The sequence below is a fragment of the Cetorhinus maximus genome, chromosome 7 (assembly GCF_964194155.1).
Source record: "Cetorhinus maximus chromosome 7, sCetMax3.hap1.1, whole genome shotgun sequence".
Taxonomy (NCBI): Eukaryota; Metazoa; Chordata; class Chondrichthyes; order Lamniformes; family Cetorhinidae; genus Cetorhinus; species Cetorhinus maximus.
This window is the reverse complement of record NC_135885.1, coordinates 84,725,069-84,751,968: the sequence shown is the minus strand read 5'-3', so window position 1 is coordinate 84,751,968 and position 26,900 is coordinate 84,725,069. Positions and strand designations below refer to the sequence as shown.

The 26,900-nt window shown below is 44.6% G+C and overlaps 1 protein-coding gene across 2 annotated transcripts in view; it reads left to right on the top strand.

The window, feature by feature from the left end:
- maml2 (mastermind like transcriptional coactivator 2) overlaps positions 1 to 24,785 on the top strand; it is a 416,101-nt gene extending 391,316 nt beyond the window's left edge. For both annotated transcript variants that reach the window (XM_078545799.1, XM_078545800.1), the window contains exons 3-5: positions 3,720 to 3,926; positions 11,771 to 11,882; positions 19,996 to 24,785. In XM_078545799.1, the coding sequence (XP_078401925.1) occupies positions 3,720 to 3,926; positions 11,771 to 11,882; positions 19,996 to 21,020 (1,344 nt within the window). In that variant the 3' untranslated portion in view covers positions 21,021 to 24,785. The remainder of the gene's footprint in view (positions 1 to 3,719; positions 3,927 to 11,770; positions 11,883 to 19,995) is intronic.
- The last annotated feature ends 2,115 nt before the right edge of the window (positions 24,786 to 26,900 follow it).

Genomic DNA, 26,900 nt, shown 5'->3' with positions numbered 1-26,900 from the left:
AGAGCCTTGCTGCATATGTAGGAGTAGTTTTGTAAAATACTCCTTTGTAAAGTACAGTGTCAGCTAGAGGTTGATCAAAACACGTGGGGCCTAGTGTTGCAAAAAACTTGTAGCTTTGTGGATCTATTTGCTCCTTATGTAATTGTAGGAATTTTCAAATGTTGTGGTCTCTGGGTGTACAAGGCTGACCCTGATTGACTCAATATCCGGCTTACAAGAAAATTCAGCCAAATAGAAAGTGATAGGATGTGAATCTGCTCCCTAACACTGTGCTGCTGTGCACTTATTACTTTGCGAAAGCATTTTTTTTCATTTGCACGAGTTTAGTTGGCAGCATTCTGATATTAAAGGCCTAAATGAGAACTTTCTGTTTAAGTTGGAAGTCGACTGCACATCTGCATTAATGGAAATGTACTTCAGGGACTGCATTCTGACAGTAGCTAGACAGTTTGCTCATTGTGGTCGTTCATTGTTATAGTTGTCAATAATTTTGAAACTGATCTTAAATATTTTTGTTTCATAAAACAGGATACTTTTTTTATTGTATTGTAGTGCTTTTAGTTCCAATGATGATGGGAACCTAACTAAAACATCCTTTGGCAGTTCAGAACTTGAGTATTGCTGAAAAAAGAGACATGCTGTCAAAGCTTTTCATCTTGCACTCATCAGGACCAATTTGCACAAATACCAATTGTAAAGGGAACAATAATTTATAATACATGAGAAGAGAGTGCTGATTGGTTGGCAAGTGGACTCTGATTGGTCAAGGCATTGCTACAGGGAATGAACCAGGGAATGGCTGTCCCCCAAGCTTTTGTTTTTTTGAAAAAGGCGCAATGCATGGGCATGCTTCTTCTGTCTGCAAAGGACAGGGCACTGGCTTCTAGCATGCTTAAGTGAGCCACACTGCAAGTCTGACTGATAATCTTAAATTGGTTATCAGTGTACTTCTTAACACAATCAAGATTGTTTAGCAAGTACTGTCCAATTGCAGAATCACATCTAATGTTGGACACTGTTCTGAGTTTTGCAAGCACGTGTTGATTGGATGCAGTCAGTACTTTGCCTGTTGCTAACATCCAAAGGAACATGCTGTTTGATACGATCCGCCAGTGATTGGGACGTACGGCCCACATATCTGGCATCACACCAGCACTGAAATTCATATACCACATTACTCATTTGTGTGACAGGCAGGACCTCTTTTTGGCTTGACAGCAGCGTCCTATTAGTGGAGAATACCTATTAGTGGAGAGTACCACTTGTGTTGCTGCTGCATAGTAGCAGCGTGAAACAGCTAGCTTAATCTGTTGCCCAAATTTTTGAGACACCTTAACCTTTCAGAGTAATCTGAGGTAGACTGGGCATTTTTCAGGACCGACAAAGGGACTCGAATAGTCATCCTTAACAAGTGTTACTATATCAACAAAACGTATGCCATCCTTAATGATGAGACCAAATTTGTAACCATTGGACCTGCCGCTAAGCATGACTGAACAGCCCTGCTCAAAAGCAAGTTACAAAAATACTTGTTGGACTTGAGTAAGGGTAATGAGCAGCCGGGTGCATGTATATATCATAGGATTCCTCCTCATCGCTCACTGTGTCCACGTATGTATGGGCTGCCCAAGACACACTAAAGTGATGTTTCTTTATGCCATATCTTATCTATGACTGGTTCTGCATAACATGAATTGGCAAGTGGTTGTGTGACTTGCTACAACCAGTTCTGAGAAGGTTTTCCACATACAGCGTGAAGGATTCCTTCACCTTTGCAAAAAACATACATGACTTGCATATTCATAGCATTGCCATGTCCATGTGCTCATTTGGTATTGCTAGCCTATTCACCAATGTGTCACTCAAGGAAGCAGTAGACTTTTTCACCCCGTCACTATATCATGGCGATCTAGACACACCACCATTGTCTGAATCTGTATTCACTGAACTTATAAACTCGACAACTCTTGCAGTTGAGTTCAGTTTTAATGACACCATGTATGCCCAAATAGATGGTATTGCCATGGGATCCCCTCTAGGCCCAGCTCTCTCAAACATCTTTGTTGGTTTCCGCAAGAAACGCGTTTTTGATGGAATGACACCTAATCTCCTATCCCTTGCATATTTCCGAGACGTAGATGATACAATTGCTATGTTTGAATCCACAGCTACATATAAGAATTTCCTTACACACCTTAATCGGCTCCATCTTTCACTCAAATTCACCTTTGAAATAAAGGAGTCAAATGGAGCTCCCTTTCCTCAATGTGCTAGTTGAGAAATCTGCCAATTGGTTCTCGACTACCGTCTACCGCAATCCTACCTTCACTGGTGAATATACGCATTGGGATTCCTACAGTTCCACACGCTATAAGGTTGGCATTTTAGCAACCTTGTAAATAGGGCCCAAGCCATTTGTTCACTGTGCAAGCTAGGTGCTGAAATAGGGCACGTCAAATCCATGCAGGATAATAGATGCCCTGATCAGGTCATTGTTTGCTGTATATCACGCAAACTCATGAACAGGCCTAAGGTTGTCACTTTTGGTCCTGTAAAGTACCCAGTCTACCTCAGATTATCCTGGAAGGGTAAGGTATCTCAAAAATTTGAGAAACCGGTGAAGCTATCTGTTTCATGCTGCTACTGTGTTATAGCTACATGAGTGATATTCTCCACTAACAGGATGCTATCGTCAAGCCAAAAAGATGTTCTGCCTATCAGACAAATAAGTAATGTGGTATGTGAATTTCCGTACAGGTGTGATGCCAGGTACGAAGACCGTATGTCCCAATCACTGGCAGATCGTATCAAACAGCACGTCCCTTCAACTGTTCGCAACAGGTGAAGTACTGACCGTACCCAACCAGATCATGCTTGCAAAACTTAAAACATAATGTCCAACATTAGGTGTGTGATTCCGCAATTGGACAGCCCTGGCCATACAATCCTGATTGTGCTAAGAATTACACTGACAACCAGATTAAGATTGGCTCACTTACAGAAGCTATTTATATTCATGCACAGTTCCCTGTCCTTTGCGGACAGAAGGAGCATGTCCACGCATTGTGCCTTTTTCAACTAAACAAAAGCTTGGGGGACAGCTATTTCCTGGTTCATTCCCCTTGGCAATGTCTTGACCAATCAGAGTCCACTTGCCAACCAATTAGCGCTCTGTTCTCATGCAGTATAAATTTTCCTTTATAATTGGTTTTCTTGCATATCTATCCTGATGAGTGCAAGATGAAAAGCTTTGACAGCATGTCTCTTTTTTAAGCTATATAAAGTATCTTTAATGATTACCACATAATAATTTAGGTTTCTGTAGTTATGGAAACCTTTAAATGCAGCATATCGGAATGCACTGTTTCCACTGAGTTGTCTGATACAGGTTTGTGTGTAGGATTTTACTACACTGTGACTTCTTGACTTAAGCTGTCACCATTGATGGTTACAGAGCACATTGATTATGCCTTTAAAAAGGTCACTTGGCTTCTCTATGAATTGCAGTTGTTTGGAAAAACTAGAGATTAAACTTCTTCAAACATGAGCTTGCAAAGATGTAAACAATTGTGCAAAACAATTCCGAATTAAAGTACTACAAATGATTTTTTTTTTCCAGATCTCATGCCATATTCCTCATGATACATTTTTCCCTTTACAAAGCTGAAATTTATGAAGTTTAGCACAAGAAATAACTTGTTCTTTCTTTCCCTTCTCAGGATCAGAATTCTCTGGTGAGGCCAGGTCCAGGTCCAAGCCAAACTTCAAATACCTGTCCAAACCCGAATCCTGGCAACAGCTACATTAACAATTCACATCAGGCTGTGTTAAAGCAGCAGCTGATGGAGAAGAAACAGGTTATGCAGAGGCAGATGATAGAGCATCAGAAACAGCTGCTGCTTCGTCAACAAATCCTGACAGACCCGGTACAGTATTCTCTTGATCACTTTGCTAAACACACGTGTGCTTTATGAATAAAGTTTTCATTTTTTTTTATATAGGACCACAGAGAGCAATGTCTAAACAGTTTAGGACTCAACCTCCCAGCCTTTTTCAAGTTGCTTCCTCCTGCCTCGAGTTCATTATTAAGAGAACCAACAAGGCAATATTTCCTCTGGCCTGTGCTACTCTTCAACTTGTTTTGCTTTAAGGAACTGCCATGGATGGCCCTGATTTTAACTTTATATGGGGTTTTGGGCATTGCTAGTGAGATGAGTTGAAAATATCCTGCTGCTGCACCATGAGGCCCAGGCAATTCATTTAAATGCAACCAGCACCCCTTCCCACTGACCCCTTCAGACAGGAAGTGGCAGAAAATCGTGAGAAAATCAGGGTTGCCCGCGGACATATGACAGGTGGTCTCATGGACGGCTCTCAGGCCTCCCGTTACAGCTGAATGGTCAGAGCTGGATTTGCTTCTGTTTAGCAATGTGAATTACAGGTCTCCAGTCTCATTTAAGAACAGCAGCGATAATAAAAAGTTAATAAGAGAGCAGTGCGTGGAGCTTGTGGGTTTTCATTCGAGCACGTCTTCCCCAGGACCATTGTATACAGTGTAAAGCCAGTCATTACATAGTAATGGAGGGTTGCTTGCTTCTATTTTCTCACTTCCTCCGGACATATACCTCATCTCTACTAAAGTCTTCTCACCAGGCAATAGGTCTCATCCGTGAATTATCAGCTGTTTTGCCATTTTTGAGCATTTCAAGTAGCCAAACAAAGTTATCGTACCTGAAAACTCCTAGGCCCAATATCCTAGCATAAATGTCTGCTTGCGACCTCTGAACTGGCTACTGAGTGCATATAGCATAGACTAAACTCTCTTACCTGATGGCATATCATGTTCAACCTCATAAAAAATTGCCCTCACCATCAGGGTGATCAACTCTGGGCAAAAGAAATTACGGCACATTTTGCCGTGGAGGATGCTGACGAGACCTTAGGAGCGGGAGTTCTGGTTAGACTGTGAGAGTGGGGTTTGGTGGGGAGGTGGGGGCATGGTGGTTTCTGGCAAGGACCTGCCCCAAGTCTGCTAATGCTGGCTCATACCCTACATCCCAGAAAGCCACTAGACAGCCCTGAACCCCAACCACCAATCTGCTGAGGCCGGGGTATGCACAGACAAAGCCTTGTAGAGACAGAAATCTGGGACACGACAAGTCCCAGAAAGCCTGACCTGGGACGTGGGACGAAAAGCCAAATTATGGGACAGGTGATCACCCAGCTCACCATTACACAGGGTTCACAGAACAGCACAGAAACCTGGAAGCTAAAGGCAAAACACTGCAGATGTTGGAAATCTGAAACAAAAGCAAAAAATGCTGGAAAAACTCAGCAGGTCTGACAGCATCTGTGGCGAGAAAGACAGAGTTAATGTTTCGAGCCCAGATGGCTGTCCTTCAGAGCTAAAGGGAAGTAGAAATGTGGTGAAATATACACTGTTTAAGAGGGCAGTGGGACAGGTGGAGCTGGATAGAAGGCCAGCAATAGGTGGAGACAAAGGAGAGATTGCCAAAGATGTCATAAACGAAAGGTCAAAGGGTTGTTAATAGTGGCGGTACTGGCTAAAGGAGGTGCTAATGGTGACATTGATAGTGGAAAGCAGAATGTGATAATGGCTGGACCAGGGTAGGCACTCTGGAAAGTGACAGATGGCCCTGGTGGGGGTGGGGTGGGGGAAGAGGACGGTGTTGGGAAAAAAGCTCAAAAAGGTTAAAAGCTGGGGATAAAACAATGAATAAAAATGGAAATAAGTTTTAAAAATAATGATAATGAAAATAAGTGGAAAAAATAAAAATAAATAAAAATGAATATAGAAAAAGGGGGATCAAAAAGGGGTGGGGATGGAGGAGAGAGTTCATGGTCTCGAGTTGTTGAACTCAATGTTAAGACCAGAAGACTGTAAAGTGCCTAATCGGAAGATGAGGTGCTACTCCTCCAGTTTGCGTTGAGCTTCACTGGAACATTGCAGCAGGCCAAGGACGGACGTGTGGGCATGAGAGCAGGATGGTGTGTTGGAATGGCAAGCGACAGGGAGGTCTGGGTCATATTTATGGACAGACCGAAGGTGTTCCACAAAGCGGTGACCCAGTCTGCGTTTGATCTCTCCAATGTAGAGGAAACCGCATTGGGAGCAGCGAATGCAGTAGACCAAATTGAGGGAAGTGCAAGTGAAGCGCTGCTTCATTTGAAAGGAGTATTTGGGCCCTTGGACGGTAAGGAGGGGGGAAGTAAAGGGGCAGGTGTTACACTTTCTGTGATTGCATGGGAAGGTGCTGTGGGAGGGGGTTGAGGTGTTGGGGGTGATGGAGGAGTTGACCAGGGTATCCCAGAGGTAACAGTCCCTACGGAATGCCGACAGGGGCGGGTGAAGGGAAGATGTGTTTGGTGGTGGCATCATGCTGGAGTTGGCGGCAATGGCGGAAGATGATCCTTTGAGGCTGGTGGGGAGAAAAGTGAGGACAAGGAGGACCCTATCATGGTTCTGGGAGGGAGAGAAGGCATAAGGGCAGAGGCGCAGGAGATGGTTCGGACACGGTTGAGGGGCCAGTCAACCACCGTGGGTGGGAAACCTCAGTTAAGGAAGAAGGATGAGATGTCAGAAGCACTGTTTTGGAAAGTGGCATTATCAGAACAGATGCGACGGAGGCGAAGGAACTGAAAGAGTGGGATGGAGTCCTTACAGGAAGCAGGGTGTGAGGAGCTGTAGTCGAGGTAGCTGTGGGAGTTGGTGGGCTTGTAACGAATATTGGTGGACAGTCTATCACCAGAAATTGAGACAGAGTGATCAAGGAAGGGAAGGGAAGTGTCGGAGATGGACCATGTGAAAGTGATGGAGGGGTGGAAATTGGAAGCAAAATTAATAAATTTTTCCAGGTCCAGGCGAGAGCATGAAGCAGCACCGAAACAGCCATCGATGTACCAGAGAAAGAGTTGTGGGTGGGGGCCTGAGTAGGACCGGAACAAGGAATGTTCCACATACCCCATAAAGAGACAGGCATAACTGGGGTCCATGCGGGTAACCATAGCCACACCTTTTATTTGGAGGAAGTGAAACAAGTTTAAGGAGAAATTATTCAGTGAGAGAACAAGTTCAGCCAGACGGAGGAGGGTGGTGGTGGATGGGGATTGTTCGGGCCTCTAATCATATAAGACGCGGAGAGCCCTCAGACCATCCAGGTGGGGAATGGAGGTGTAGAGGTATTGGATGTCCATGGTGAAGAGGAGGTGGTTAGGGCCAGGGAACTGGAAATTGTTGATATGATGTAGGGCATCAGAGGAATCGCGGATGTAGGTGGGAAGAGACTGGACAAGGGGAGAGAGAACAGAATCCAGATAGGAAGAAATGCCCCGTGGGGCAGGAACAGGCTGACTCAATCAGTCTACCGGGACAGTCCTGTTTGTGGATTTTGGGGAAGAGGTAGAAGCAGGCTGTCCAAAGTTGGGAGACTATGAGGTTGGAAGCTGTGAAGGGAAGCTCTCCAGAGGAGATGAGGTCAGTGACAGTCCCGGAAACAATGGCTTGATATACTCCAGGGGGAGTAGGAGGAAGTGTCTGAGAGTTGGCGCTCAGCCTCTACGAGGTAGAGCACCACCCTTATCAGCAGAAATCTGGATGATGCGAATTAAAAAGCAAAAGAAAGACTTCTGTTCATGTGGTGCCTTCCATGACCTTAGGCCATTTCAAAGCTCTTTACAACCAGTAAAGTTCCAATTTTCACACAGCAAGCTCCCACAAACAGCAATGTCTAGCGATCCCAGTAATTTTTTTAGTGGTGTTGATTGAAGGATGAAGAATGCCAGAACACCAGGAATATCGCCCCTGTTCCTCTTCAAAATGGTAGCATGGGATCTTGTACGCCCACAAAAGAAAGTAGACAGGGCCTGGGTATATCGTCTCCATCTGATAGACTGCACCTCTGACAGTGCATCATTTTCTCGGTACTGCCCTGGAGTGTCAGCCTAGCTTGTATGCCCAAGGCTCGTAAAATAATACAGAAATGATAGGGTGGATGTTTCTCTGTCCTGATCGCAAAAATTCCTGAACTATATGCACAATGCAGAGGTACAAAAAGATGCTAATCCCCTGTCTTGGCTCTGTGCCTAAGTGCAGCTGCTAAAAATTCTCCGTGGCTTTTCTGATGTCAGAGAGCACCACAAGAGGGCGAAGCAATTTAAATTACATGCAAATAGCACTAAACATGTCCTTCGCGCCTGTGTCCAGATTCCCTCCAGTAATGCTAGGGCCTGAATTTTCGGCTCGGCGGGTGGACGCGATCGGCGGACCTGGGACCGGTCGGGAAACAGACCGCCAACCGCGATCGGCCACCAACCGCGATTTCACACTGCCTGGCCAAATAACGGCCAGCCAGCGTGAAGCACCCGCTGATGCGATCAGCGCTGCCTGGGTTGTGGGCGGGAGGAGGGCGAGTGCTGATTTCAGTGTCGGCGTGGGGAGCACGGAATGAAAGATCCCTGAAGGCAGAGAGCTGCTTCAGGGAGCTGAAGAATTTAGATGTAAAAAATAAAGATTTTAAAAACCAAGAAAAAAATGCCCATGCAGCAGAAACAGTCGCCTCAACATATACAACATGAAAATCCTGTCCTTGGATGATGTTTCGTGAAAACCGCAAGTGCTGCCTGGCCAATTTGAAGGGCTTAATAGCCTTCTTAATTTTCGGTGGGCGCGTTTCCGACTTCAGCGTGTGCCCACCAACCGAAACATTACAAGAGTGCGTGATGACAGTGGGACGCTCACCCAATGTCATTGCAAGCTCTTTTACACTCCGTGTCGGGCGCATGCCTACACACTGAGCGAAAAATCCTGCCCAAGTGTTGATCAAAGACAGAGTACTCCCATGTAAACCTGGTGCCTGAGCTGTACTTTAGGCACTGTTTCTCCTGAGGGAACTGAATGCTATTGACAAATAGGTTTCTTTCTTTGACTTTGGCATCAAAGATGACTGTTGCTTCAGTAATTGTCACCAAATGCTGCTCATCTCCTACAACCTGATAGAAATCATACTTGTGTTCCTCTACTAGGCCTCTTGTGTGTCACCCATTTCCTTCATTTCACCTTTGGCAGGCCAGCCTTCAGCCGTCTGGGCCCTAAAGCCTTGAATTCCCTCTCTAAACCTCTGCATCTCCACCTTTACAAAACTGCCTACATTGTTATGCTGATTACCCTGATTATGCTTATAGAAAGCAATTTGGAATGTCTTCCTAGAATAAAGATACAAGCTGTTGTTGTTGAGATCACCTTCCCTCTATCCTTAACATCCAGACCTTATTTCCTGTTCATTTAATTTAAAACTTTTAGACCAGCACTAGCTCATGAACAGCATTGTGTGTTCATTACATATCACCATTGTGTTTCCCTTTAGCCCCCCTTCCAAGGTGCCATTTAAGTTGTACATCTACCTGTCCAGTGCTTCTTCTAATTGGACTGCTATTGACAGGACACTGGAAGGGGGGCTCATCTGAATCTCCAGTACAGCCTCAGGAAAGGGTGCTGGGAACTCTCCGAGCACCAACAGCAGATTGTCCTACTGCAGGCTGTAAGATCCTACTGCTGCAGTAATGCCTGGCCAACCTGCCTCCTGGCTCCACATTCAATAGGGGTGGGGGTTTGGGTGAGGGTGGACAGGATAGTGTCGAAGTACTGATTACCCTGAGAAAGAGAACCTCTCCTTTTCGTGACCTGCCCCACCTTGTCGCCATGCCACCTGATCTGTGGTTGTGCAGAATGGTTGGTGGCAATTGCATTTTTGGAAGTCCATCATTTGGAGAAGCTCATTAAAAATTCTGCCCAGTTATGTAGCTTGAGTAGAGCCCAAGGCCTGGATGAAACTGAGAAGTTGCACTGCAGATGGCCCTGGAATTGCCACTCCTTCCAAAGCTGACAACAGCTTCTGAATGCAGCCCTCTCTCCACATATGGCTGATCGATTTCTCCATGATTAACACCATTTGCTGGAAGTTCCTGGCTGACCCCCCCACTTCCCCCCCACACACAGTGATGGCAGCAAATTCTCATGCTCAGATAGAATTCTTTTCATTGAAAACCAGGGATTGAGGGAAGTGGAGAGGCAGCCTCATTGTCTGACAAAGAGCTTCTGCTCCTCTCCCTCCACATTCTCTTGCCACTCCTCTTCCTGTCCAAATGTATCTATGGCTCAGCCTCTGTGCTGCCAGCTACTGAATGCCCAAAACTTCCAGAGTTGATGCCCCTGAACTGGTGAGTGGGTACTTTGATGTACTGACGGAGTGATAGTTGTGCTCCTCCTACTTGATGTGGGGATGCTTGCCGGTGAGTGCTAGGAGGGACCAAGTCCTCAAGCCTGAGGGGATCCTGCAAAAGTATAAGAAAGAACTGAGATGATTGGTATTCTTGAACTGTCTTTTTCAAGCTCTTGAGCTGGTGCAGCTGTTCATCGATACTGCGTGTGGCAGTTTTTCCAATCGAATGTTAGATTGTAAAATGTACTAAGGAGCCTCCAGATACAGCCTCAATTCTAGAACTTATTCTCCTGCTTTTCCACTTCCCAGTCAGCTCTTGGCAGAAGTACCCTTCAATCTGAATGGCCCACTTCTCAAAGAGGGTGAAATCCCTGCTGGAGACTTCCCCACCTCCTGTTGTTATTATGTACTAGTTTCTCATGTAACGGATAAAACAAGGATGTATCAAATTAAAGAGTGGATACAGTCCCTGCTACAATCCAATATGATAAGAGAGACAATTGCATTATATGGATGAGATACATGCCTTACTAGTTTATTAGTGGGTATGCTTGTACTGGGGTAGGAAGTTGTGATCAGGAATTGGATAATAGAGGAGTGATTTCTGGACTGTCCCAAACAATACAGGTTGTGGGGATGGAGTGATTTGATCTACACAGAACCATCCCTGTTGAAAAGAATAGCCCACCATTGGCCTACCTTGTTACATCTAGTGATGTCGAGGAACATTTTGTGCAGTGACAGCACTACCAGAGTTGACCTGTTTCACCTCCCTTGCCAAGACTGTCGAATTTTAGCTTTGAGGAAAGATTGGACAGGCTGGGATTGTTTTGGATGCAGAAGGTTGAGGGGAGATTTGATTGAGGTGGATAAGGAGGATCTATGTCCCTTAGCAGAGGGATCAATAACCAGGAGGCATAGATTTAAAGTAATTAGCAGAAGGATTAGAGGGGAGTTGAGAATTTTTTCATCCAGAGAGTGGTGGTAGTCTGCAACTCACTGTTTGAAAGGGTGATAGAGGTAAAAACCTTCATCATATTTTAAAAGTATTTGGATGTGCACATGAAATGCTGTAACCCACAGGGCTACGGACCAAGCTCTGGAAAGTTGGATTAGATAGGAGAGTTCTTTTTTGGCTGGCGCAGATACGATGGGCTGATTAGTCTCCCTTCTATGCCATAAGTTTTCTGTGGTTTTCTACCATACTCTTTGGCTCTCCAGATGATAAGCAAGACCCTCCTGTCACCTGTGTTAAATACTGCTCAGTGGCTTCCTGATTTCAGCTGTGTAGAAGCATTAAGTGGAAATCAGCTGCTTTCCCACATAGTGCTCCACTCAGCCAGGTCTCTGTCACAAATCTCTTAGTAACTGGCTAATAAGCAGCATTGGTGGAGCCCTAGAAAGCATATGTCCAGCTCATCCTCTCACCTGCGAAGGTGTATGTCTACTGAGATTCTGTGAGGGAGAGAAAAGGGGATAACTAATTGTCTTGTTTTCTGGAAAGCTTAATGATTGACTATTGATTTTTTTAGGAGAAAATGAACACACAGGATCAACTTAGCAGACATTTGACAAGGCCGCCTCCAGATTATAAAGAACAAAGGCGAAATCTGGTTGGAATCCCACAACCAAGTCAATATCCAGGTAAAAAATATAGCATTGGACTTTGAATTTTATTTTCTATACATTTTAATAATAATGTAGCATAATATAAAGTTATTGTGTTAATTATTTTTTCTGGATAGCACAGATTCTAATAGGTGTTTAAAACTGCAAGTTGTTCAGAACTGGAAGATTTACAATTAACACGATCTTCTCAGTCCAGCAACTGCTAGCCGTGAACAAAGGAGACCATTATATATTGCATTTAGCAATCTCATCGAGGTATTCGAACATGTCAGCAAAGGGGTCTATTTAAGCTGCAGGTGAAAATTGGCTGCCTGCTGAAGACACTCCATGTGCCTGCCTCTTTGTGATCCAAACAGAGTTGTGATTTGACACCGACACTCTTTGGCATTTTCTTCTCCTTGCTGTTGTCAGATGCCTTCAGGTCATCTACAGAGGGTGTCTACTTACATATCAGAACTGACAGCAAGGCTGAACAGCTTCCTTGCTAGACAGAAGTGCACCAAGTCATCAGAGAGTTGCTCTACGCTGACAATGCCGCACTAGCTTTCCATACCGAGGAACACCTTCAGTAGCACATGGACAGACTCTCTCGCTCCTGTAAAGAGTTTGGTTTGACCATCAGCATCAGGAAAACAAATATCAAGGTCCAGGATGTTGCCAAACCGCCATGTTTCAGCATTGACAGTGTGATACTGGAGGTTGCTGATAGCTTCACATATATAGGCTCTACAGTCACTAGCAATCTGTCTGTCACTCAATGCTGAAATCAACACAAACATCATAAATTTTGCAACTGTTGTGTCCAAGATGAGTAAGAGAGTTTGGAACAACAGCAACCTGACTGAGCAACCAAGCCTGCATCCCAGTGCACTCCTCCACAGTAGTGAGACCTGGTCAGCATTGTGCTGGTTGGAGTCATCCCAAGCATAAAGGATGATGGCTGTAGTTGTTGGAGGTCAATCATCTCAGTTCCAAGACATCACTGCAGGAGTTCCTCAGATACTGAAGCAGTCCATGTCCAGAAGCAGCAACACCTGGACAATATCCGGACTGGAGTTGACAAATGGCAAGTAACATTTGTGCACACATGTATCAGGCAATGACCATCTCCAACAAGAGAGAATACAACCATCACCCCTTGATGTTCAACGGCATTACCAGCGCTGAATCCCCCATTATCAATATCGTGGGGTTACCATTGACCAGAAACTGAACTGGGCTAGCCATATAAATACTGTGGCTACAAGAGCAGGTCAGAGGCTAGGAATTTTGCAGCAAGTAACTCACTTCCTGACTCCCTAAAGCCTGCCCACATTCTGTAAGGCACAAGTCAGGAGTGTGATGAATACTCCCCACTTGCCTGGATGAGTGCAGCTCCAACAACGCTCAAGAAGCTTGACAGCATCCAGGACAAAGCAGTGCGCATGATTGGCACCACATCCACAAAGATTCACTCCCCCCACCACCAATGCACAGTGGCAGCAGTATGTACCATTTACAAGATGCACTGCAGGAACTCACCAAGGCTCCTTAGACAGCTCCTTCCAAACCCACAACTGCTACCATCTAAAAGGACATGGGCAGCAGACACATGGGAACACCACTGCCTGCAAGTTCCCCTCAAAGCCACTCACCAACCTGACTTGGAAATATATCACCGTTCCTTCATTGTCACAGGATTAAAATCCCGGAATTCCCTTCCTGACAGCACTATGGACTACAACCGTTCAAGAAGGCAGCTCACCACCACCTTCTCAAGGGTAGTTGGGGATGGGCAATAAATGCTGGCCCAGCCAGTGACACTCACATCCCATGAATGAATAATAAAAAAAATGTTGTCCAGGTCTCACCACTAGGCAGGAGAAAAGGCTAAACAGTTTCCACCTTTACTGTCTCAAACATACCCTCGGTATCTTTTGGCAGTACAAGTCAGGGGTCCTGGAACATATTAATTCCATCAGCATACACTCATTCTTAAACCAACAATGTATGTGCTTATTCAGCCACATTCATTGGATGGATAACAGCCACACACCCAAGACCTACTGTACAATCAACTGGCCACTGGGTCATGAACTTCTGGGCATCCATACCTCTGCTACAAGGGCACCTGCAAGCAAGACGTGAAGATGGCAGACATAGACACTGACAGCTGGGAGACAGTCTCTGTCGGTAATGACCTCTGGAGACTGACTATATGGAAGAGCATTAGAACATGCGGGCAGAAAGGAAAAGCTCAGCTGGCCGAGAAGAGAACCCAGAGAAAACAGAGGCCAGCGAATCGTGCATTTTCTCAGCCCACTGCCTCCCTCTGCAGAAAATATGGCAACGACTGACATGCCAGAGTGGGACTGCTAAGCCACACCAGGTGCCGTTTAACACAAAGTTGACCACCACTGCGTAAACCATCATCTTGCAAGGCAGAATGCTGGCACCACAGTTTGAATAGAGTGTGAAGTGTACACTATATATCCACATGTAGGACAAAATGAATGCCATTATTTTGCAAGTTAAAATAAGAGGGCTTTCTTGCTTGCAAGCATAAACTTCAGGATTTTATGTAGGGGAGCACTTCATACAGAATGTGCCCTTTCACTTACACTTGTCCATTCATTTTAAAAATAAGGTAAGATGGAAGTTGAAAATAATCTTTTTAGCCTCTACCTGACCTACAGATGGAGCTTACTCTGTCTTCTGCTGTTCCAGAAGCAGGTTGAGTACTGCTCTTGCAAACTGTACATGTGATGCTGTGGTTGGCAGGAAGCAACGGAGAATTGTGGCCCGGGGCTCTCCTGCAACACAAATTAGATGAAAGGATTGGATTCCAGGGCCCTGTTGCAGCCTGACTCAAGTCGAAGCAAAAGTTGCAATCCTGTCCCAAATGTCTTAATTGGCTGGCAATTTAACTAACTGCCCAAGGCACTTCACAGGAGCGTTATAAAACAAAATATGATACCGAGCCACATAAGGAGACATTAGGTCAGATGACCAAAACCTTGGTCAAAAAAGTAGGTTTCAAGAAGTGTCTTAAAGAAGGAAAGCTAGGTAGAGAGGTGGACAGGTATAGGGAGGGTATTTCAGAGTTTGGGGCCTAGGCATAACTGAAGGCACATGGAGTCACCAATGGTGGGGCAATCAAAATTGGGGATGTTCAAGAGGCCAGAATTAGAGGAGCACAGATATCTCAGAGGGTTCTGGGAGAAGAGGAGATTACAGGGATAGGGAGGGATGAAGCCAAGGAGAGATTTGAAACCAAGGATGTTTCTTGACCGGGATCCAGTTTAGGTTGCAAGCACAGGAGGGAGAGGGGAACGGGACTTACTGCGAGTTATGACATGGGCAGCAGAGTTTTGGATCACCTTAAAAATTTAAAGGAAGAGCCTGCTGGCATTCAGTGGGTGACCATGCTGCCTGCTCAGGGGAACAGGTGAAAAGTGTGAATGGTGGAATCCTAGCAGTTTTCTGGCTGGTACGTAATCTAGGTGTTTTTAACTGCCCACCCACCTGCTGGGATGAGGAGGCATGGTGATTAGAGGCCTATACTGGTCAGAAATGGGAATTGAAAAGAGATACCCTTCAGAATAAATACAGTTACAGAAAGGGAGGAGACTTCAAATAATACTTGTATGCGGGGAAAATTCTTGCCATCCTTTAGTATTCTCATCTAATTGATTGCCAGTGATGTTATTTTCTACAGGCCAGATCTGTTCTCCATAGCTGGACTAATTGTGCCACCTGGTGCCTTCTCAAAACTTACAGCTGTAGGCACAGTACCAACTGATGGCACAGTAAGAATTGATTGGTGGCCAGCTCTGTAGTACATTCTGCTCTTATATTGAAAAATACATTTTTTTTCCTTTTAAATAGTTATTCCTAATATCCAGAAATTGATGCTTATTTAATTTAATTATGGGCCAGAATTTTACATCTTGCGGGCGGACAGGTGCCTGACCCAAACAGATATGAAATAGCGCAAGATGACGTCAGGTGAGCGTCCCGGTGTCATCCCGCACGCGAGCAATCTTCAGGTCGGCGCACGCACGGGTGCCAACCACACCTACCAATGATTAAAGGGCCAATTAAGGCCATTAAAAAGTCATTTGATCCCAATTTTATGCCTGCCTATGTGATTTCACGCTCATCGCTCAGGCAGGCGGGCAGCCTACTTTTAACAAAATCTCATCCAAGGGCGGGATAAAAAAGGTCTGCAGCATTGCCATTGTGAGTAGTGAGGAATTTAGGAGATAGTTTGCTGCTGGTTGCTTATTTGAACTTGACAGCTTCATCCCTGTTCTGAACTTCAGCCTTAGCATTTCTAGGCTTCATTTCGGGACTCATTGGTGTCCCCAAGGCTCCTGGAGGATTTTGACCGTGTGGCACCAGACAGCCTTCTGTTACCTGATAATGGGGATTGTGCTCTCTACTGTTGGTACCTCCTCTGAGGAGGAACACAAGGGCAGAAGGGAGAGGAGGCCAGGTGTCCCTATGCAGCTTCCAGGGGATTGACCTGTGGGAGGAGAGGCACAGGCATAAGGGGCACAGGGACGCAGAAGACGCCATTATCCTGCTGCCAGGGTTTACAGGCAACGATGCAGCTACCTCAATATGTCCGAAATGCAATGCCAAAGGAGGCTCTGCCTCTCCAGGGAGACTATGACCTTCATTTGTCAGATGATTGGGCCTGAGATCATCTCCAACTGTGTGGGTGGACACCCCATGCCAGTGGCTCTGAAGGTCACACTCGCCTTCAACTTCTATGTCTCTGGCTCTTTCCAGTGGTCAGTGGGGGATCTTTGTGGAATGTCTCAATCAGCTGTCCATAGTTGCATCAAGCTGGTGACTGATGCTCTGTTCATTCATTTCCATATGGATGAGGCCAGCCAGGCTGAGCGAGCCAGAGAGTTTGCAGCGATTGCTGGATTCCCCCGCATTCAGGGTGCAATTGACAGCACTCGGGGCCATCAAGGTGCCAGCCAGTCAGCCGGGTTCCTTTGTCAACAGGAAGGGCTTTCACTCAATGATCATCCAGGGAGTTTGAGACCACAAGATGCAGATTCTTCAAGTCTGTGCAAGGTACTCTGGGAGCTCCCATGACACTTACATCCTCAGACTCTCCCAGGTGCCAAGGCTATTCACTGCTCCAGCTCGATTGGACGTATGGCTGCTGGGTGATAAGGGCTATTTGTTGAAAAGGTGGCTTATGACACCTCCCTACAACCCAAGAACAGAGGCAGAGCAGTGTTATAATAGGAGTCATGCCCCCACAAGGGCGGTGATAGAGAGGACCATTGGTCTGGTGAAGATGAGATTCAGATGCCTGGACCATGCAGGGGGATCAGTGCAATATCCTCCAGAGCGTGTGTCTCTTAAAGTTGTGGCATGCTGTGTTCTTCACAATCTGGCTCTTGCAAGGGGGGATCCACTGGAGGATGAGGATTTCGAGGCAGCTCCACAAGCCACAGATGATGACTCCAGTGGTGGATCAGAAGAGGAACCGGGGGAAGAACACGGTGAGGACATGGAGGCCTCTGGATCCTTCAGGGAGGCAGGGACACCAGGGAGGCCTTGATCCATCCAACACTCCTTCTGCTAGGCTGGCAAAGATCTGCTTCCACCTCATGCCAGGGCTGCTGCCTCCATCTCAGATGTTTGAAATGACCTTTTCCTTTGAACCCAAAGTCCACCCAGTGCCTGTGCAATAAAGTTTGGAGCCACTTACACACCAGCATGAGATACTGGCATGCCCTGCATATACAAAACAAGTGAAGCATGCTCACACCATTAAGACAAAAGCAAAATTTATATCATGTTGGCACTCACATCAAATGAACATAACAATATATGGTGTTAATAGTCACATCAGTGAACATATGAATAAAACATGGCAGAACAGAAAATCACCCGTGAACAGTCCCTCTTGTGCTCACGGTGTCTTAAACTAATGTTTGCCAGGCTACGTTTAGGTGCTGCCCGCTCGCTGGCACTAGCATCAGAGACAGCCTGCTGACTGTTGTATTGTTGGCCTTGATGACCTTGGTGGTCATCCTCTGGCCAGTGGAGCCTGTGTTGACCCCGTCTGGGAGGGAGTGGCCAGTGCCACAGCTGGCATCTCCCCAGTCGTCGCAGCCTCATCAGATACCTCGGTCATTGGCAGAGGGGTGGAGGAGCTGCTCCCGTCAACCAGAGCACCCTGAGAGGAGCCCACAGAGATAACAAGCAGCTCATGCGCCAACGTACAAGGCACCCAGGCCAAGCAACTAGGGTTCACCCCCTTGTCAGTGATAGTTGACACTCAGACGCTAACACCCCTGAGCTCCACAGGGGCACAGCCAGCCCTTAACACTTCACCACACTGATCCATGCCAACACGGCGCTCACGCTTGCCAAGCGCAGCAGTTTGTTGACCCTTTTGCGGCACTGCACCCATGTGCGCCACACAACGTCGTGGCCGCTGACCTCGGCTGCCACTTCCTCCCAGGCTTTTTTGGTCAGGGATGGTGGCCTCCTCCTGCCATTCCTGGGTACTAGAGTGTCCTGGCTGACACCAATCTCCTCCACAAGGACTGCGAGACATTCGTTCAAGAAACAGGAGGCTGAGTGCCCACCTGACTTGTCCTTCCGCCTGACGTCTCCAGTCGCTGGTGAGGCCATTGTTCGAATGGAATCCAAAGATTCTCCCCTGGCAGCCTTCAGGGAGCTGCCTCCGCCGGTTTTAAAGCACCCGCCGGGTCGCCATTGGACCCAGTGCCCGACTGGCTCCCGCCCAGCCTGGCCCTTCCCAACCATTGAGAAGATGTGTTTCACACTGGGTGGACTTAATTGACCATGCAGCGTGAAATCGCGTTTGCAACACGAGTGCAGCCAGGAGCAGATTCCACATCCGCTTCTACTCCCGTCGACTTAGTGTGCATGCCAAGCGTGAAATTCAGGCCATGGACTTCAAGGTGATTTGTGCCAGAGATAGTAAATTATTATGCCAGAATATCTTTCTCTTGCATCTTTAACCCCAATTTTAAACCAGAGTGGATCGGGCAAGTGGGGACTGAGGCAGGCAGGGTTAATAGTTGCTGCGTCTTCAGCCGATTAAAAATATCAGATATAATAAAACTACCAGAATTGCTGCACTCCTATTGTACCGGAATTTAAAATGGAAGTATATAGATACTGTATTTGTGGAATAGTGTGCATGTACAATATTTTACATGTTACATTCAATCTGCTTTTGAGGCCAACAGCCTGATGGTGTTTGATACAGTCAATATTTTTAGGATGAACTCTTTTTACATCAAGTGGAAGTTTTTTAACTTGAGGAGAAGGTTATTAGGGAGATATGGACTTAAGATAGAAGAGATCAACTTCAACGTTAGCAGGGACACTGAACAGATAGTAAGGAATAGGCTGACAGTTATACATTCACTCAGTTTTCCTTTCCATTGTATAAGCAGCTGAACTACTATTACCTGCTTTACATTCACACCCAAAGTTGAGTTCCACTGCCGAAACGAGAAAATTTGAGAGATAATGGTGAACAAGCAGATAAATTGGGTTGAAATCTGACAAAAACAGACAAGTTTATTGTGCTACTGCTTTTTCCTGCTCCCTGGTTCATTTTTTTTCTCCTCTCGGGACACTGGTAATTCCCTACAGCCACCAAAAGCAAGATCTGCTAATTCAGCATAGACAAGGGATTAAACTGAGAATACATAACTGATGTGAATAGCTCAGCAAATAGTAAAGGGTACATTTACCTGCTGACCTGTTGGTTAAAAGACCCAGTACATTATTTTAAATACTGTGCAGCATACAACTGTATGGTGAGAGATAACATTGTCATATCCCCATGAAATCCCAGTCCTTGGCTATGTGTAATTACATTGAAATGCCTGCCCTTTGCAATGAATTTAAAACCATTGTGACCACTCCTACTAATAACCCCCTCTCCCCACCTCCAAATCCTGGACGGACCCAGCTGACACATTTCGTTAAATGTTATCATTAGTAAAATCTCAACTACAAAAGGTGTTACTAATGACTTTAACTCACTTTCTACATTTATGCCACCATATTCATGCTACTCTCTATTGGAATGTGTATTATGGAAATTAATTACTTTAATTTAATCTTACAGGTGCAATGGGATTGAACTCCTCTCAGCCTCTGTCAAACCCTGCTCCAAATCACCGGGTAATGCCTGCAAACTCTAGCCTTTTGCAGGTGAATCCACCAAGCAGTCAAGGACCGAGAATGCCTCCTATATCAGGAGCTCAAAGTGACAGAAGCATAGGAATATATGGAAGTGTGTCAGCTTCCCAGCAGGGAGTATATACCGTTTCTTCGAGTATTAATCAACTGCAGCATCACACAAGTCAAAGTCAAATGGGAATGACCCAGAACAACGTAATGATGCCAAGGCAGCCAACATTAGGTCAAGGGACCACAATGTCTGGGTTTGGCACTGGGTCCGTTGGGAGTTCTGCCATGTCACAGCAGCAGTTGAGACCGGTTTTGAACCACATAAACACAAATATGTCTGCACAGAGACTTACAAATATGATGACCAACTCCACTATGGCGGCACAGAACTGGACACCCCAGGGGGTGCAGGTAACTCCAAAACAGACACAACTGGGACCTAATGTAAGGTTCTCTAATAACCCTTCCTTCTCAAATCAGTCTGTGCAACCTAATATGTCCAATCAACATTTCGCTCAGCGAGGCATGGCACCACCAAACCAGATAGCTCCAGGGGTTCAGATGCGACCTTTGAACCAAATGAACCAAGCTATAAGTGGACAGACAATAGGCTCACTGAGTGGGCCATCTCCAAGAGCTAATCAGCCACGGCCACAGCCACAAGCTATGTCTTTAATGAGCCAGTCAGCAGCAACAATGGCTGTAATCAGCCAGGCGCCTTCAGTGCAACCATTGCCCACAACCAATTTTCCTTCCACCAACCAGACTCCTCGAGGTTACCAGGGAACAAATCACAACAGTGACTTGGCATTTGACTTTCTCAGCCAACAAGGTGATAATGCACTGTCTGGACTCAGCAGTGACTCTGATTTCCTTGACTCATTGATAAAAAATAGCACTGGCAACGATGACTGGATGAAGGACTTGAATCTTGATGAAATTTTGGGGCAGCATTCGTGAAAAAGTCTGAGGATTGGTAAATATTATCCATCTTTTGGAGAAGTACTGATGGACAGAATTTATCTGTGCCTAAAACCAGCTGGCAAAGAGCCCACAACAAATCGCAGGTGTGCACAGTTGTGCCCGATTAGATACAGTTTGCTGAATGGATTAGCAGTGTAAAAACATACCAGTGCATCCTTTCCACCAAGTGTATATTACTGGGCTCAAAATACATAGATTTTATGTGCTTAGACAAAAGAAGTTTTGTAAAATATGTTTTTTACTGAAAATCATATTCTCTGTAAGAAGATTATATTTATACTTTTTTTCTGAAAAAAATTCTGTGAATCATTGTAGTGAAACATTTTTACTTACAAAAATTAAATTGTACATGTTTGTTTTCTGTCATAGTTTTAAATTGACTTATATGTTAGATCAGCAGTCTACTTATTATCAATTTCAAATGCATACAGTAGTTTCCTTTTAAAGTGTTTTACAGTATAGTTATTGTTTTATAAATGACCCGTTCTGGTTTCATTGATTTACATTTATCCATTGTAAACTTCTGTGGCATAAGTTGCTGATATTTTAATTATAAATTCCATTATCATTCTGCCACTTCAGCCTGTTTGTGAGTGAAACAGTCTACATGGGACTTCAGTGTCACCGTTTCCATTTTATTATGAAGAAAGGATGTGCTTGTCAACCATAAATGTTTATCAGCCCAGGCTATGTTAAAGAGCCTCTACTTGTCTAGATACAAACCTGAAGCGTAGGTGATATTCCAGCCTGCTGGAATATATTGTTTGAGCTTCTTTAGTTTTCAGCTTGGCAATGTGGTGGAATCTTGAACACGTTGATGCCTCCCAAATCTATTCCCAACTTTCCCCGAACTTCATGTTTGAATCCGTTCAATTAGGTTTCGGCACCACTACAGTACCAAAACAGCTCTTATCAGTCATGAAAGACATCCAATGTGACTGTTACAAAGGTAAACTCTCCCTCCTTGTCCTTTTCGAAGTGTCTGCAGCTTTTGACAAGGTTGACCATACCATCCTCCTCCAACACTTCTCCAGTATTGTCTACATGGGTGGGACTGCTCTCACCTGGTTCCATTCTTATCTATCTAATTGTACCAAGTGAATCACTTGCAATGGCTTCTTCTTTGCACTGTTACCTCTAATGTCCCCCAAAGATCTATCCTTGGCCCCCTCCTATTTCTCATCTACATGTCGTACCTCGGTGACATCATCCAAATGCACAGCGTTAGTTTTCACATGTACGTTGACGACATCTAGCTCTACCTCACCACCAGCTCTCTTGAATCTTCCTCTATAGCTAATCTATCAGATTGCTTATCCGACATCCAGTATTGGATGAGCAGAAATTTCCTCCTGCTAAATACTAGGAAGACTGAAGCCATTGTTTGTAGTTCCTGCTCCAAATTCAGTTCCCTAGCTACTGATTCAGTCCCTCTCCCTGGTAATAGTCTGAGATTAAGCCAGTCTGAGTGCAACCTTGGTGATCCCGAGATGAGCTTCTGACCTCATGTTCACGTCATCACTAAGGCCGCCGATTTCCACCGCCTCAACATCACCTGACTTCACCCCTCTCTCAGTTCATCTGCCACTGAGTCTCTTATTAATGACTTTCTCACCTCCAGACTTGACAATTCCAGTGGCCTCCCACATTCTACCTTCTGTAAATTTGAGGTCATCTGAAACTCTGCTATCTGTGTCTTAATTTACACCAAGTGGAATATATTGTTTGAGCTTCTTTCGTTTTCAGCTTGGTGATGCGAGTACATCTGTGCTCACTGACCAACATTTGCTCCTGGTCAAGCAACATCTTGATTTTAAAATTCTAATCCTTGTTTCCAAATCCCTCCATGGCCTCACCCCTCCCTATCTCTGTAATCTCCCCCAGCCCTATAACTCTCTGTGATATCTGCATTCCTCTAATCCTGGCCTCTTGAGCATCCCCAATTTTAATTGCTCCACCATTGGTGGCTGCACCATCAGTTGCCTAGACCCTGAACTCTGGAATTCCCTTTCTACACCTCTCTGCCTGTCTACCTCACTTTCCTTCTTCAATACACTCCTTAAAACCTACCTCTTTGACTAAGCTTCTGGTCATCTGACCTTATATATCCTTTGTGACTCAGTGTATTTTATTTAGTTTTATATTGCTCCTGTGAAGCGCCTTTGGAAGTTTTGATACGTTAAAGACACTGTATAAATATAAGTTCTTGATACTGTTGGTGCAGTCAATCTGGGAAATGCAATGTCCTTAAAATTTTGATTTCAGCAGTTGTGCTTCCAAAGAGCCTATCCTACGGAGCAGGACTATTGCTCGTTTGACAGAGTTCTTCCCGGTTTGAAGGTTTAATGCGAATATGAGACACCTTAGAAAGCGAGTTTGAGAAAATGGTTGTAAGTTGTGCAAAATGTTTTGTGGATTCATGGTAGTGCAAAGTGTATTTTTCTAACATAATGGTGACACCGAAGGGCTGGTTAGCTCAGCTGGTTGGAGTGGGTCCATAATAACGCCAGCACCATCTATTCAATCCCTGAACCAACTGAGGTAGTTCTTGGGACCTGCTTCTTCCCCTTGCCCCAATGTGATATCATGGAGCCATAATTAGCATCCCACGGATACCAGATGAAGAGAGAGAGATTAAGGTGAGACCCTTAACCCCTGATAAAGTATTACTAATGATACTAGCGCACATATTCATCTGATCCCATGTTCTTATTAAAATATGTTTCAATTGAATTGCAGTATTATTGTTTTTGTATTTTCCAGGACAATTAACACACCTCCCCAGTTTCAATCAATAACTCAGTCATAGTTCATCAGAAATATTTAGGTGTTTATAGAAATGTGGTGCTCTCACCGCAGATTGAAATGTTCTTCACAATAAGTGATGTAGTGATCACAAAGGTCTTAAAGTCAAATTCGCCTCAATTGCCCATATTTTATGCCCAAAGGTTGCAGAGATATAGAGAATTCAAATTGTGTTCTCTGGTTGAATTTAGGCTACAATATTAGACCTTGTGAAATTCATCTGACACTGGCGCTTACCTAGGGTAAGCTTATCTGGTTTATCACCAGATACAGGATAAACACATCATTTTCTACCACAACCTAATATCAATGGTAAGAAATGACAGTATTGTACTTCTGCACGTGTTAAGAAAAAGTTTATCACCTTAATGTAAGTTTAATATTGTTGATAACATTAAACAGAGGAACATATCAACGTCAGAAACAAAGCATTAGAATTGTCATTTTCATCCTGCATTTTTCAGTGCTGAGATTAGGGGTGAATAGATTAAGACTGAATTAGCTGGAGCCTCAGTGCTTCCTTTCTTAAAACTGAACTGAAAACCAATGGGGTAATCTAATCGTCCTTTGTTATTGGGCCATTTCATATCTGTTGTAAATTATTACTGTCACTTATTCTGCTTGTGTTTTGAGTTAAGATTAACCCCATGAAAACAGTACTTTAAAAAAATTTTCAGCTAGGTGGCTAATGATGTTGGTGTTTTTAATTCATGCCACAAGGTTGACTTTTAAACTGAAACAATCAATGAATATGACAGAACCAAGTCTTTTAGATATGCAGACCATGAGGAATGGTACTTTTGTATAATAGATTTTGTAAAAGTTCTATTGAAACAATATTATTATACTGCATTTTGTATTTTATTGTAATACAATATCTTTCTTGAAATATTTCCAAATACACTACTGCAGATGCAACAAGCAATGTGTCATGAAACTGCTGTGATTTATTTTTCTTTGTAACAAAACAGCAAGCAGACCACATTCTGCTCATTCAATGAACTTTAGCCCCATTGATGAGACTGCAAAAAAATTGTGAAAGATTAGGCTTGATCCCCTGTGTTTGGACCTAGCTGATTTCAGTCAGGGGAGTATTGAGGATGGGAAATTTGGTGCCCTGTGTCTAAGGGCAGAGTAAATAAATCAGCTCCAGTTCCTTTTCTTCATCACAATCTTGTAAGCCTGGCTCGAAAGGGTGTGTATGAACTCTGGCCAGCCCAGGCATTACAATGGTTCCTCCCATATCAGTACTGGTGGCTTACTGGAGTTCAATTCCACAGATACTTTTAGTTCTAGTTCTTTAGAACATCAAATCATTATGCATGTGTGAAATTAGGTATTGGACTTCCCGGGGCAGGCATGCTGTAGGCCATTACTTGTGTGGCCCACGCAGTATTCTTCATTGATATGGGTGAACGCAGCTGCATCCCTTGTGTGCACCCGGATACTTTGAATTGGTGCCATCTTAATGTCACACAGCTAAGTTGGCTGATGTAATACCAGGACTGCAAATTGTGGACAATGTAGGCTCTGTCCACTATTGAAAAAAACATGTGAAGAAGCAAGATGGGCCCTGCAGTAGCTTGATTTAAAAGGCCAAGCACCCTGATTGCAAGTAAATAACATTTATGGAGCTTTTTCTATTGGAAAGTGTCTGAAATTTTGCTGATTTGTTTTTCATTTGCCAGGGAGTGTTGTTGTATCCTGACAGGGGAGTGGGGGACCTGTGGGGGGGATTAGGGTTAAGTTAGTGGCACTGACTCTGGATCTGTAGCATGACAAAGAGAAAGAGTAGAGGCTGTGGAGAGGGCAAGATCCACATAATTCCCTCTGCCAAATTGGAGCTGGACTCCTCCATGCTCCTTGACAGTGACAGGAGGTTGCCTGGCAGGCAAGCTAATGCATCCAATATTTTGATGTGCATGTCCATTCAGTGCTTTCCTGCATGCCACCCGATCGAAGTCCTCATATGTCCTATGCAGTAGTACTTGTCTATGACTTTGCCCTCTGATGAGCTGGGAAATGAGCCAGAAATATTGAATGGAGAGTCATTCCTGGAGCATTCTAGCATAGAGTTTCTTCTGTGGGTGCAACTGGAATTTGCACCTGATGCTGTTCTCTTTTTCTTGTTATCAAATTATATCCCAATCGCATCAGAATGTGCCCAAACTTAAATTTGACAATAATCAGTGTAAGCAATTGGGGTCCATGGAAACACCAAACCCATACCAGTATTATTTCTTCTTTGAGTCTTAAAATTTAAGTTTTAACATATCTTAACCATTATTCATGCTCATCAGGATTGGTGGGAGTTAAATTTGAAAGCAATCACTTTTGGACACCCCCAAGCAGTGGTATACCCACACACACAAAGGGTGAGATCCAAGGAGCCCCAGATATTGGGCCTCACACCATATCATAATGAAGATGCCACTTCAAGAGGAGATACTTGCTTAGGCTTGGGATCGGGCTCTTGCAATCAGCATCCGGACTGGGGGAAGTGACCATGGGCTGGAGGGAGTAATCAAGGGGTCAAGAGGATAATGACTAGAGTAATGGAGCCAGGGCCTGGAGTACAGGGATCATGAAATCAATAGTGGGGCAATCAGGATCTTGATGTTTTTACTTGTATAATGTTTAGGTTTTGTTTTCTTCTTTGGGTAAGCCAATCTTGTAATAGGGATCTGAAGGAGGTGTTAGACCCATTATTTGCGTGTGCAATGACCTAGTACCTGCTTCAGGGATAGGTAAAGGGTGCTTACCCAATATGGCAATGACGCATTTCAAATCGGAAGAGTGTACACGGTTCCTGCCCACTGCAATTTTGTGACCTTAGGGGGCTACATAATTCCTGAAAGAATGTATTGCATGGCCCAGTGGCCCCCAACAATAATCTACGATCAGGGAAGCTTTTCAATTTTAAATGTGATATAAACAGTGCTGTGAAAATGTGTTAAAAGAAACAGAAAGAAGCAGGTCCCTGAGGAAAAATTTTCTAAATGATCAAGAGATTGCAGTTAAAAGACTAGATAAATGACTTTGCTTCCTGCT